The following is an 11987-nucleotide window of genomic DNA, read 5'->3' as shown; positions in this document are numbered from 1 at the left end:
GATCCTGCGTTGCTGTGGCTCTGGCGTAGGCCGGTGGCTACAGCTCCGATTCAACCCCTTGCCTGGGAACCTCCATATGCCGTGGGAGCGGCCCAAGAAATAGCAACAACAACAACAACAACAACAACAAAAAGACAAAAGACAAAAAAAAAAAAAAAAAAAAAGATTAGAACACATGGAGTTCCCATCGTGGCACAGTGGAAACGAATCCGACTAGGAACCATGAGGTTGTGGGTTTGATCCCTGGCTTCACTCATTGGTTAACGATCCGGTGTTGCCGTGAGCTGTGGTGTAGGTCGTAGACGAGGCTCGGATCTGGCGTTGCTGTGGCTCTGGCGTAGGCCGGTGGCTACAGCTCCGATTTGACCCCTAGCCTGGGAACCTCTATAAGCTGCGGGTGTGGCCCTAAAAGGACAGAAGACAGAAAAAAAAAAAAAAAAGATTAGAACGCAGTGACTAACTTCATGTTTGGACCAAGTAAAACATGGATTTATAGTTATACCAATCCCTGACCTTGGGAAACAGTTTTGTGTAGTGGAAGGTGACTATTCAGAAATTTTGTGTTAATTTGCCTTGTCCTTGGACAGGAAGGCTCAATTCATTGCTCTCATCACACTATGGACAATAGACTGAAACTCAGTTTATTCCTTTCTATCCTCTAAAATCACTTGGGTACTGGGTTGGCTTCCTGGTTCAAGGTTCTTTTGAGTACATAGCACCCCAGCTTTTCTCTTATATGCCCTCTTCAGGAATATGTCAGCTTCTATCGCGGGTACTCAGACCCCTGTCTACATACTCTCCCTCCCTGTTTCTTTCTTTGCCTACCCTTGTGGGTGGGGGACAAGCCCCTCTCCATTTCCTACTCTTCCAGGTGTCATTCATTCCATGCAGTTGATAGGCAGGAGGCAGGATATAGGCAAGGGAGCTATAACAGCCTCCCAGGTGAGTTCTCCAGAAACATCTAACCAGTAATCAACAGGGAGCAGCGAGGGGAAGTCTCTCTCATTTGCTTTTGACATTAGTCATATTAGCTATTTGCTGTTGATAAACACCGAGCTCCTCTTCAAGGTTGGAACACTGGCACTCCCCTCCAGATCATGGGCCTGTGTCGGAGTCATCAGTGACTTTTGCCTGTGGGATTCCTGGCCCATCCTTTTGACAGTACTGTCCTCATGCCCACATTGCTCCTCTGGGCCCAAGAACACCATGATAGAATTCAAACCTGACCTTTAGCTTCAGAGTGCCTTAGACTAGGGCCTTCTCAGCTCAAGTCCATGTATCTACAGTCCAGTGTCAGCGGGCTTGCGTGGAATGCTGACCCAGTTTAAGTGAGGATTAAAGCTCCTTCCCTAGACAGGAAGGCCATTTACCTCCCTTATGCCTTCCCTGAGCATACACACTGGAGAGAAGGAGCAGACAGACAGCTCTCTGCTTAGAGACATAGAATATATTTTGGGGGCACCTTGATGAAAATGACATTAGCAATCCTCTTCAAGGGATGCAGATGTTGTGAAGACTAGAGAGGCTTTTGATTGTGTTGGATCTTCTTGAGCAGACCAGTGTTTTCGCCTGAGGTGAAAACTAAAAGTTAGGGTACGTTCCCTGGTTGGGTGCCACAAGCTACTCGAGGACAGTGCCGAGGGCGGTGGCAGAGGGTGCTGAGGACTGAGGCAGAGTGGAGTGGATGGGAATGGGAGTGGTGCCACAGCTTACTGTGGGCCAGGCCCACCTGCTTCTCAGTGAGGGAAAATTGGGCCTTGGGGTCCCCTCTCTTCTCCTTTGTTTAAGTTTGACCCTTGGGACTTTGGGCTGGAGCCAAGCTCTTTTCTACATTGTCTTTTCTCATGTTGGCCACTTTCTCAGATGTGGAGGACATGGCTTCTGCATGTCCTTTGCCTTTTGTCTTGGGGTTAATACAGTGCAGAAAAGATTTCCTCTTATCTCTTAAACCAGATTCTGGAAGGCTAGGCCTCTTGTGAGTATGGTCTGGCATCACCTGCCCCTGCAAAATCTGACCTTGTGAAGTTTGGCTTGCCCTGAATGAGTTTGTCCAGGGAAAGCTGGCCTTGTGATGCCTGGGGCACCACAGGCTGGGCATTCTCAGGGACCTTTGCTGGTTTGAGGATGACATTGATCTTGGTCTGACTGTTTTACAGGTCATTCTTCTCAGAATCTTTCCCCCCGGGGACTCCAGGAGGTAGCTCTGGGAGTTTAAGCTGAGGGTGATGCCAGCGACTGTATTGTCAGGGAGCATCAAGGTGAAAGTGATGTCTCTCTTGTGCGGTGTCCTGTTCAGAGCATCCCTTCTGGCTTCTGCGCTTCAGCAGAGTGGCTTTTTTTCTCTTGAGGAGGAGAAAGCAAACCTGGCGTTGCCTTCTCCATGGTCTCCTGCTGATTTGGGTTTGCCTGGTGCCTCTCTCTTTTCTGCCAGTGTGGGGAGTTGGACTGAGTCTTTGCTCTTGTCAGGGCTTGGGGCTCAGGGCTCCAGGGTCTCTCCAGGCTGAGGTTGTTCACAGTGGCCTCCAGCTGCACAAATAGTGCCTGGGCCTCTGTCATGTCCCCACTGAGTTGTGAGATCTTGGAGGCCCAGTGGACAGAACTATGAGGCACTGCACTGGAGCTATATTGCTTCTATTTCTGATGCACTGCCTTTCACTGAGTGGCCATCTGTTCTTTGAAGGGAAGCTATTCTGGATCTGGGGCATGTGGTGTATTTTGTGGGATGGGGAGTTCCTGGAGCACTGTTTTCCCTTGGTTGTTTAGACTCCCAAGAGACTCCTGTGGGCAAATGTTCTCTGGGATTGCTGCAGTTTGTTCCCTGGACTCCCTTGTCTTTATGGGAATTCCCAGTTGTATCTCTAGGATCTTCTTTCTCAGATGGAAATTTAGCTTGGTCAACATTGGTTCCCCAAATGAGTAGGGCCTCACAGTCTCTGCCTGACTTTCGAGTGGCACCACTTCTGTGATTCCTTCCACCTGCACTTCAGCCTGGCGTTCATCTGCACTGTCGGCATGAGCCTCATTGGCATCTTGAAAACCTGGCCTAGGACTTAGACCCTGCTCTTTGGGTGAGGTCATCTGAATCAGAGGTTCTGTTGGGAATTCGACAGGCCCAGGCACCGTTTCTGTGGTCATAGCTTGGGAAGTGACTGATGGGGCCATGGCCCTGGAGGGAGCCACAGAATAGAGAGCAGGCAGCTCTGACAAGAAGGCCAGATACTTGTGCCGTAAAGTTGTCTCCAGTTTCTTTCTTTCTTTCTTTCTGTTTTTTTTTTTTTTTTGTCTTTTTGCTATTTCTTTGGGCTGCTCCCGTGGCATGTGGAGGTTCCCAGGCTAGGGGTCGAATCGGAGCTGTAGCCACCAGCCTACGCCAGAGCCACAGCAACGAGGGATCTGTGCCGCGTCTGTGACCTACGCCACAGCTCACGGCAACGCCGGATCGTTAACCCACTGAGCAAGGGCAGGGATTGAACCCGCAACCTCATGGTTCCTAGTCGGATTCGTTAACCACTGCGCCACGACGGGAACTCCTGTCTCCAGTTTTTTAATGGCTCCCTTGGACAGAACTTGGGGCAGCTTAGGATGTTCAGCAATAGCATCTGGTGAGGCTTGTTGCTGCTGATCAAGGGCCATTGACATCCAGGGTATAACTTTCTGTTGTTAGGTTCAGGTCAGTTGCTGCATGTGGTCCTAGGAGCTTGCTTTCTGGGATGCTGGTGATGGGAGCCCCTTCCAGGCCTCAGGAATTCTGCTCTCTCAAGAGCCACATAAGCAGATGGCAACCTTGTCCTGGTGAATCTGCCCACACTTGGTGTTGATATGGCCCTGCAGTATTGCCTTGGCCTGGTCAAACAAGTGTGGCATGAGGACTGACACTGGGCCCATGATAGCTGGGAATGGGTCACTAGTGCCCTCTAGAGCTGTAGGTTGGCGGATATTCACATTGTCTAGGGCCGTGCTGCCCCAGGACAGAGCCTGCTGGTTAGCAGGGGACAGGAGCAACTGGATGGACTGATGGATCTTGTGGAGCAGGCCTCAGACGTGATAAATCAGCTGTCTCTGGAGGTGGAATTCCAGCAGCCTCCTGATGTGCTCCAGGAAGAAGAGTTCCCTTGTGAGGACTGAGACGGGCTTTCCTGGTCAGGAAGTTTTCAGAGTCTGAGAAGACTGGGTTTATCACAGGGGTTACACTGCCTGGGGCTCTGGGTGTGCTGATCTCTCTGGAAAACACCTGGCAAACCCCACTGAAGCTGGGGCCTCTGCAGCAGATGCCACTCCAAGGCATCACACACCTCCAGAGTCAGAAATGGGATACTGATCTGAGCTTGGTCAGGTGGAGCGATCTAATTTGGGGAAGATGGAGAAGAGGGTGCTGACTGGGATGGAATTTTAGGAATCAGAGGGAGGAAGGAGAGCTCTTCAAAGAGAAAAGGATCCTGCAAGGGGGGCTTGGACATGCTCTCATTCACGGAGAGGCCTTGAGAACTTAAGGGGTCAACCAGGGACTCACTGTGCAGAGAAGGGAGGCCACAGAATAGCTGGCTGTATTTTGGCTTCACGTGGCCCACTGAGTTATTAGCCTCTTGGCATTAGATAGAGGCCCCTTAATTCTTTAAGGGCTGGAGAGGGCAAGGCTAGAGCCACATCATTTGGGGTTTGCTGGTGGTAATATTTTTGTTCTGGGTCCATAATGGACCATTCAGAAACCCAGAAGGCCTGGGTGGGCTGGCCAGCTATGAACCCCAGTTCTGGTATGAAATGGTCCCAGATTTCTCAACAGAGAACTGAGAAGTATCATTCTGGTTGGTTGTATATAGGTTGGTCAAGTAATGGCGGGTTTGCCATAAGCTGCCTGAGAGACTCTTCAACACCTCTGGGGAGCCCCCACCTCTGGAAATGCGTCATTTTTTAAAAACCTCCAGAAGCCTCAGGATTTCAGGACTGAGGAATGGCAGATGGACAGGGAGGGCAGTGATCATATGCAACACCATAGGATGTGTCAGGGTAGTGTTTCTCGGTTCAGGTTCTGCAGAGAGACCTGTGTTCAAGGGCTGCTGGCCTTGGTTGCTACAGACAAAGTTGGGGTTGCTCTGCATCGACTCCTGAAGGTTCATTGAAACCCAAAGCTCCTCAGGCCTTGAACAAAACAACCTCTGGGTCCCTGGGCACCTCTGGTGCTTGAAATCCCTGCCTTAGCTTGAGGTGTTCAGCCCAGGAATCACCAATTCTGACTGCACCAGCTGACTGGGCAGCTGACTGGGTTAAGCATTTCTGTGACACTGTGAGGATTGCAGATGGAAATGAATGGTTTTTGGAGTGTGGGGAATGATGCTCCCAATGCTGCTCAAAAGGCACATTAGACGTGGACAAGACCTCTGGGCAAAAGGAGCCTTGCCATGGCCCCCTTGAATTGGGGAGGTCAGGGTGATCTCACCCCCACCAGCTGCTGCATCTCCAGAGCCATGGCATTGCAGGTTTGGCAGCAGGGATCTGCACACAGGAGCTACCTCACACTCCCCTCCTGAGGAAGCCAGCCCGGCTGGGGAGGGAAACACGGCAACCGTTTGTTACTGATGAGTGACACCTGCTTCTCTGCAAGTGTGTGGCCTGGAGTCCTGTAAGCCCCGGCCTGCACCGGTTTGGTGTTTACTCATCTACTTTTCTTCCTAAGGAAATGCCATTTGGCAAGTTCTAGTGTGCTGGGCTGAGGGCCTGGGGCTTGTTGGGTAAGGTCTCAGACAAGTAATGGGAGCAGCACAGGGCCTTGAGACACTGGCAGGTGGGTGAGTTCTTTCCTGATCCGTGTTGAGAAGCTGAACTAGGAAATGGGAACCAGGCAAAGTGGGGAGCCAGTGGTTAGCTGATGGAGCAGCCCCAAGAACATCAGGTGGAACCTGGAGTCATTCTCTTTTGGGGCTGAGATCACAGCCTGATAGTTAATATTTCCAAACCTGCATTCTGGGGATTATAGGGTATATACAATATCTCTTAAGAGTCCACTCCCATTCTCTAGAAATCTTAAGAAGGGGATAGTGTGACAAACTCCTGTCTGAGGGCTGTCCCCAGAACTGGTCCCCCCCAAAGACAGAAGCAGAGGAGGTAATGTCAGCAGGGCCAAGGGTCTGCCTTCGACAGGTATAGCTGTATTGAGAATATGAAAATGATGACTTATTTATGAACTTACTTATCCATTCTCTTGACTGTATAACTTGTCTTGTGGCTGAGAGCAAACCCACATAGTCTTTTATGAATTATGTACTGGTGAATACCTGAATTCCAGGGCCCGTGTGTGAAAGAGGAAACTCCTTTCTCCTGAAATAGTCTGATCTCCCTTTGCCCTGGGAACCCTCTCAACCAGTGCTCTAGGCTCCACTGTGTCTGACTCCCTCCCAGCCATTATCCTTCATCCCCAATCCTGCCCTAGTCCAAGCAAAGAAATGATCACAGGGAAGGCTGGGAGTTGGGAGACCTGAAAGAGCAAGAAATCACCTCCTCATGACAGAGAGCAGCTCCCACAGCTTCTCGGCTTCTTCCCCGCAGAGTTTCCTTTAGCTGAGAGACCAGGAGACAGTGTTAAATGAATGGGAGTGGATTCAGGGATTATCCTATAGGAAGGCCTTTGAATGCGAGGAGACCGCAACCTCTAACAGTGAGTGCTGTAAGGCACACCTGTGTATGACTTACCAGGTATGATGTGCTCTCCTGGGTCTAATCTCATTTGATCTTCACAGCCACATGTGAGTGAGGCAGGATCATCAGATGCCCATTTCATGGTAACAAGATTGAGAGATGAAGTGACTTTCACAGGGTCATGCAGCTAGTTAAGGACTTCCCCCTGACTTACTCACTCTTTATTCCTAGGGGTAAGGTGTAGAATTTTGGAACATCCCCAGGCTCTGATTTCCCACCCCAAAAACTTATCTGGGGAAATTGGTCAACTTTGGGCATTGGAGCCTTCAGTAGTTAGAACACCTGGCTCCTGGCACCAAGGGTCATTGAGGGACAAGATTCACGGGAACCTCACCCACAGTGGAGAGGAATCAGAGCAGACACTGGGACTTTACCTCTTGATGCTGCATCTCTAGCCCTCTGACTTTTCGGTGACGCTTAAAAACAGAAGAGTGCTTGGAATTCCTGTTGTGGCGCAGTGGTTAACGAATCCGACTAGGAACCATGAGGTTGCAGGTTCGATCCCTGCCCTTGCTCACTGGGTTAAGGATCCGGTGTTGCCAGAGCAGGATCCGTGCTGTGGCTCTGGCATAGGCTGGCGGCTACAGCTCCGATTTGACCCCTAGCCTGGGAACCTCCATATGGTGCAGGAAGCGGCCCTAGAAAAGACAAAAAAAAAAAAAAAAAAAAAAAAAAAAAGTGCTTGAAGCTGGGGCATTGTTTTCTTTTCTAAGTCCAAAATGAAACAATGTCCCTTTCTATGTATCTTGTCTGTATTTTATGCACTCTCCATATTTCCTTCCTGTACTCCACGTTTTTGCCCAAACATTTCATTTTTCTACTTATTTTTCATTTACTTTGGGGCTCTCCACATTCCATACCTCCTGTCCCCTTTCTCAGGAAATGTTTTTCAGGGGGCTTAGCGTGATACAGGAAGAATAACGGAACTGATTAAATGGTTAGTGGTTCTCAGCCAAAGACTTTTGCTTACTAAGACCACCAGTCAGAAAAATCTCCCATTTTGGGAGATCAGAAAATATCCATTGAGGTAGATTCCATTTTATCTAGGATTCAATCCAAGCCAGATAGAAAGGTTCTTGATTTTTCAATTAGATACACTGCAGGGGGAGTTCCTGTGGCCTAGCAGGTTAAGAACCCAACATAGTGTCTGTGAGGATGCAGGTTTGATCCTTGGCCTCATTCAGTGGGTTAAGGACCTGGCATTGCCGCAGGCTGCACTGTAGGTCTCAGATGCAGCTTGGATCTGGTGTTGCTAAGGCTGTGGCATAGGCTGGCAGCTGCAGCTCTGATTTGACCCCTAGCCTGGGAGCTTCTTATATGCTGCAGGTGTTGTCCTAAAAAAGAAAAAGAAAAAGAAAAAAAAAAAAGAACATACACTGCAGGAATGGCCTGACAAGGAATTATTTCTAGACTCTGAGAAGAAAAGTATTATAGAAGAGTAACTGAAGGTACCTTATCTGAGGTTTAATTAGTTCAGTCACAGTCATAGTGTTTCCCTACCTGGCAGCAGCTCCTTTTAGGTTCCAGTATTAATCTGTGATAACTATTTTTCACTTGCCAGATAATTAGGATAATAATTAAGATGGAGCCATAGGTATATAAGGGATACCCCAAATCCCACAGAACAAAAGTTGGGCTCAACATGGTCTAAACCTCATTAGCATGAGGAGGCCAATCATCCCTCTATGTAGGCATTAGAGTCCTGGTACCTAATGACTCTCAATGCTCCCTTGTTGTCTCTGCCTCATCTCACTCACGATGATGGAACCAGGCCACCAGACTGCATCACAAAGTCTTCCTGTTTCACAAGGCAAGTGTGGTGTCAAAGACCTTTACCTGTCCAGGGAAGTTCATGTGGTGATCCAGTCTGTAGATGAGGGTGTCTGAAGGACTGAAGAGACCACTCACAGGTAGAGTCTGTGCTCTCACTTTGTCTTCACTCTCCACACCCTCCACCAGCTTGATGGCTCAGCTCTTCCTTTGCAACAGCTGTCTGGTCACCCATCCCTCCAAAACAGAGCATTTTAGGGACACAAGGCACCTTTTGAGGAAGAGTGATTGGACAAAGGAACCTCTGTCAACTCCCGCACGTGTACTGGAAATGCGTGAGAAGCACACATGAGTGTAGGAATAGCAGAGTCTGGTCATAGCTTGGGAATGGAGAGCTTTGATGTTACAGACAGTGGGTGATGAGAAATCAGAAGTGCATGAAAGGGACCATGGCTGATGTGGCAAGGAAAGGTCAAGGTGGCAATATCTTTAAATTTAAATATGTGGAGCAAGGGAAGCCTCCATTCTGTGTGGTGCGACTATAAACACTGTCTTCTATGGAGGCGCCTGCATTTGGTTCACTTCTGGAGCACTATCCAAAGTTTTGTTTTCCAAAGCACCTCTACCCATGTAACCACATTCTGCTCTCTCAGGAAGATGAGTTCCTGTAGAGGTGAATGGCCACTTCCAACTAAGGGTCATAAACCAACTGCTGCTCATGGACTTATGTATCTACTCTGGAATTTTTTTTTTTTTTTGGCTAAACTTTTCTTTTTAACCTGGGTTTTGGTAACTTTTAGGCATGACAGGCCTTTCCCAATCAGCCCCAGGACCCATCAGTCCTACACCTTAACTACTGATTTAGACATTATGTTACATTCTTGGCTGTCTGTGGGTATTGTGGTATGACTCCAATATCTCAGAATTTTGAATTTCCTTGAATCTTTGCCCTGGTGACAGTGGTCTCAAAACCAAAAAATCTTTGGGCTCAATCTTTCTTTTTTTTTTTGGCCATTCCCACAGCATGCAGAAGTTCCTGGGCCAGGGATCGAACCCACGCCACAGCAGTGATCCAAGCCACAGCTGTGACACTGGGTCTTTAACCTACTGAGCTATGAGGATATTCCCATTATCTCTGAGGATACCACTCAGTTCTTTCTCCAGCATCCAGTCCACCCATCTGGCATGGAGAGCTGTCAATCTGTGCTTAGTCCTAAATGGGGCTGTGTCAAGGGTATAAAGATATCAGTCATGTAGCTTTCCTGCTTTAAGACACTTCATTATTTGGTTTCCAAAATAAGACTAATCCACACAAAGAGCCAGCAGTGTAGAACAAATGGAATTATTTATTCATTTGTGAGCCCAGGTAACAAACATCCCATATTTGAGGGGAGGAAGCATCGTGAGGATCAGGGTGGTCAGAGAGGGCCCCTGGGTAGAGTGACGTTGGAGTTGAATGTTTCAGTGCTGGCTGTGTAAAAGGAGTGCATTCCAGGTAAGAGAAATTTACCAACAGATGCAGAACACTGAGGAATGGGCCACAGAGTTCATTTGGCAGTTAAGAAATGCAGTCCATCTCTAGCAGAGGTGCAGGTGGGTGGCCTGGATTGGACTTGGTGGGAAAGATTGGAGAAACAGGGATAAGGTTTCTTGATGGAGACATTTATTTTCTTTCAATAACTAAAATTAATTGCTTTTTTATAAAGTAGGCACACACACCCGTATAAAATTCCAAAGGCAGAAGACGGTATATAGTGTGTGTCTCTTTCTAATCCTTATCTCCCCTTTTTCTTCCTTGTGTTTCATTTAGAATTGATTTGGCATATGAAGCATAAATAAACATATTTTCTTCACAAATGGAAACATATCATAGATACCATTCTGTCTTGTTTTATTTAATAATATGAATATTTCTTGTGTATATAATTTTCTTTGCTGGCTGTGCAGTTTTCTTTGATAGAGCTACAATACAACTTTTTAATTGCACATTCACTAAATATTTAGGTTTTTTTGCTCTAAATAATAATGCTGACATGAATATCCTGTATATAAATCATTGTACACAAGTATGAGTATGTATCTATGTATTGAATTCATGGATAAAGGAGTTTGAGTATTTTAAATGTTGATATTGCCTAATTGCCCCATCAACTGTATGGATTTGTACCCTCACCAAAACTGCCTAAGGGTGCCTTTCTCCCCATACTTGTTGATTCAATATTGTCCCTTTTTTTTTTTGGCTGCATCTGTGGCATACAGAAGTTTCTGCGCTAGAGGTTGAATCAAAGATGTAGTTGAGGCCTATGCCATAGTCACAGCAACACCAGAACCAAGCTGCGTATGTGACCTATGCCGCAGCTTGTGGCAACACCAGATTCTTAATCCACTGAGCAAAGCCAGGGATTGAACCCACATCCTCATAGACACAACATTGGGCCCTTAACCTGCTGAGCCACAATGGGAACTCCAGAATGCTTTTTATTTATTTAATTTTATTTAATTTTATTATTTTTTTGTCTTTTTTGCCTTTTCTAGGGCCGCTCCCGTGGCACATGGAGGTTCCCAGGCTAGGGGTCTAATCTGAGCTGTAGCCACCAGCCTATGCCAGAGCCACAGCAACGTGGGATCTGAGCCCCGAGCCGTGTCTGCAACCTATACCACAGCTCACGGCAACGCCGGATCCCTAACCCACTGAGCAAGGCCAGGGATCGAACCCGCAACGTCATGGATTCGTTAACCACTGAGCCACTATGGGAACTCCCAGAATGCTTTTTAATATTAAGAAACTTAGCCCTTTGTGTATGTACTGTAAATATTTTTGAAATTGAGGTATAGTTCAGCTAAAATGTGTTAGTTTCTGGTGTGCAGCAAAGCGATTCAGTTATATATAATGAATATATTCTTTTCAGATTCTTTTCCATTATAGTTTATTACAAGATATTGAACATACTTCCCTGTACTATATAGTAGAACCTTGTTGTTTATTTTATATACAATAGTTTGTATTTGCTAAACCCAAACTCCTAGTTTATCCGTCCTTCCTTTTCCCCTTTGGTAATCGTAAGTTTGTTTTCTGTCTGTGAGTCTGTTTTTGTTTTGTAAATAAGTTCATTTTATCACTTTTAAAGATTCCACACAAGTGATTTCCACATAAGTGATACCAAATCATAGTTATTTGTCTGAAATAGTTCACTTAGTTTGATAATCTCTGGGTCCATCATGTTGTTGCAAATGCCATTATTTCATTCTTTTTTATGGCTGAGTAATATTCCACTGTATATATGTACCACATCTTCTTTATCCATTCCCCTGTCGATGGACATTTAGGTTGCTTCCATGTCTCAGCTACTGCAAATACTTCTATGAATATCGGGTTGCATGACTCTTTTTGAATGAGAGTTTTCTCTAGATACATGCCTAGAGGTGGGGTTGCTGGATCATATTGTAGCTCTGTTTTTAGCTTTTTAAGGAACTTCCATGCTGTTATTCATAGTGGCTACATGAATTTACATTCCTACAATAGAGTT

General features: G+C 46.8%; 1 protein-coding gene across 1 annotated transcript; it reads right to left on the bottom strand.

Annotated features, from left to right (window-relative positions):
* On the bottom strand, positions 1621–10772 carry FAM205A (family with sequence similarity 205 member A). Its single transcript, XM_021064273.1, is given in 14 exon segments — positions 1621–1665; positions 1730–2027; positions 2029–2281; positions 2284–2469; positions 2472–3243; positions 3481–4172; positions 4175–4578; positions 4580–4742; positions 4745–4800; positions 4802–4910; positions 4913–5145; positions 5147–5437; positions 5439–5650; positions 8167–10772. Coding segments are annotated over 14 exon segments (3882 nt in total). The 5' UTR covers positions 8335–10772.

The sequence above is a fragment of the Sus scrofa genome, chromosome 10, assembly GCF_000003025.6.
Source record: "Sus scrofa isolate TJ Tabasco breed Duroc chromosome 10, Sscrofa11.1, whole genome shotgun sequence".
NCBI classification, from domain to species: Eukaryota; Metazoa; Chordata; class Mammalia; order Artiodactyla; family Suidae; genus Sus; species Sus scrofa.
Note: the sequence above shows the minus strand (reverse complement) of the source record. Positions and strands in the feature narration are given on the sequence as shown.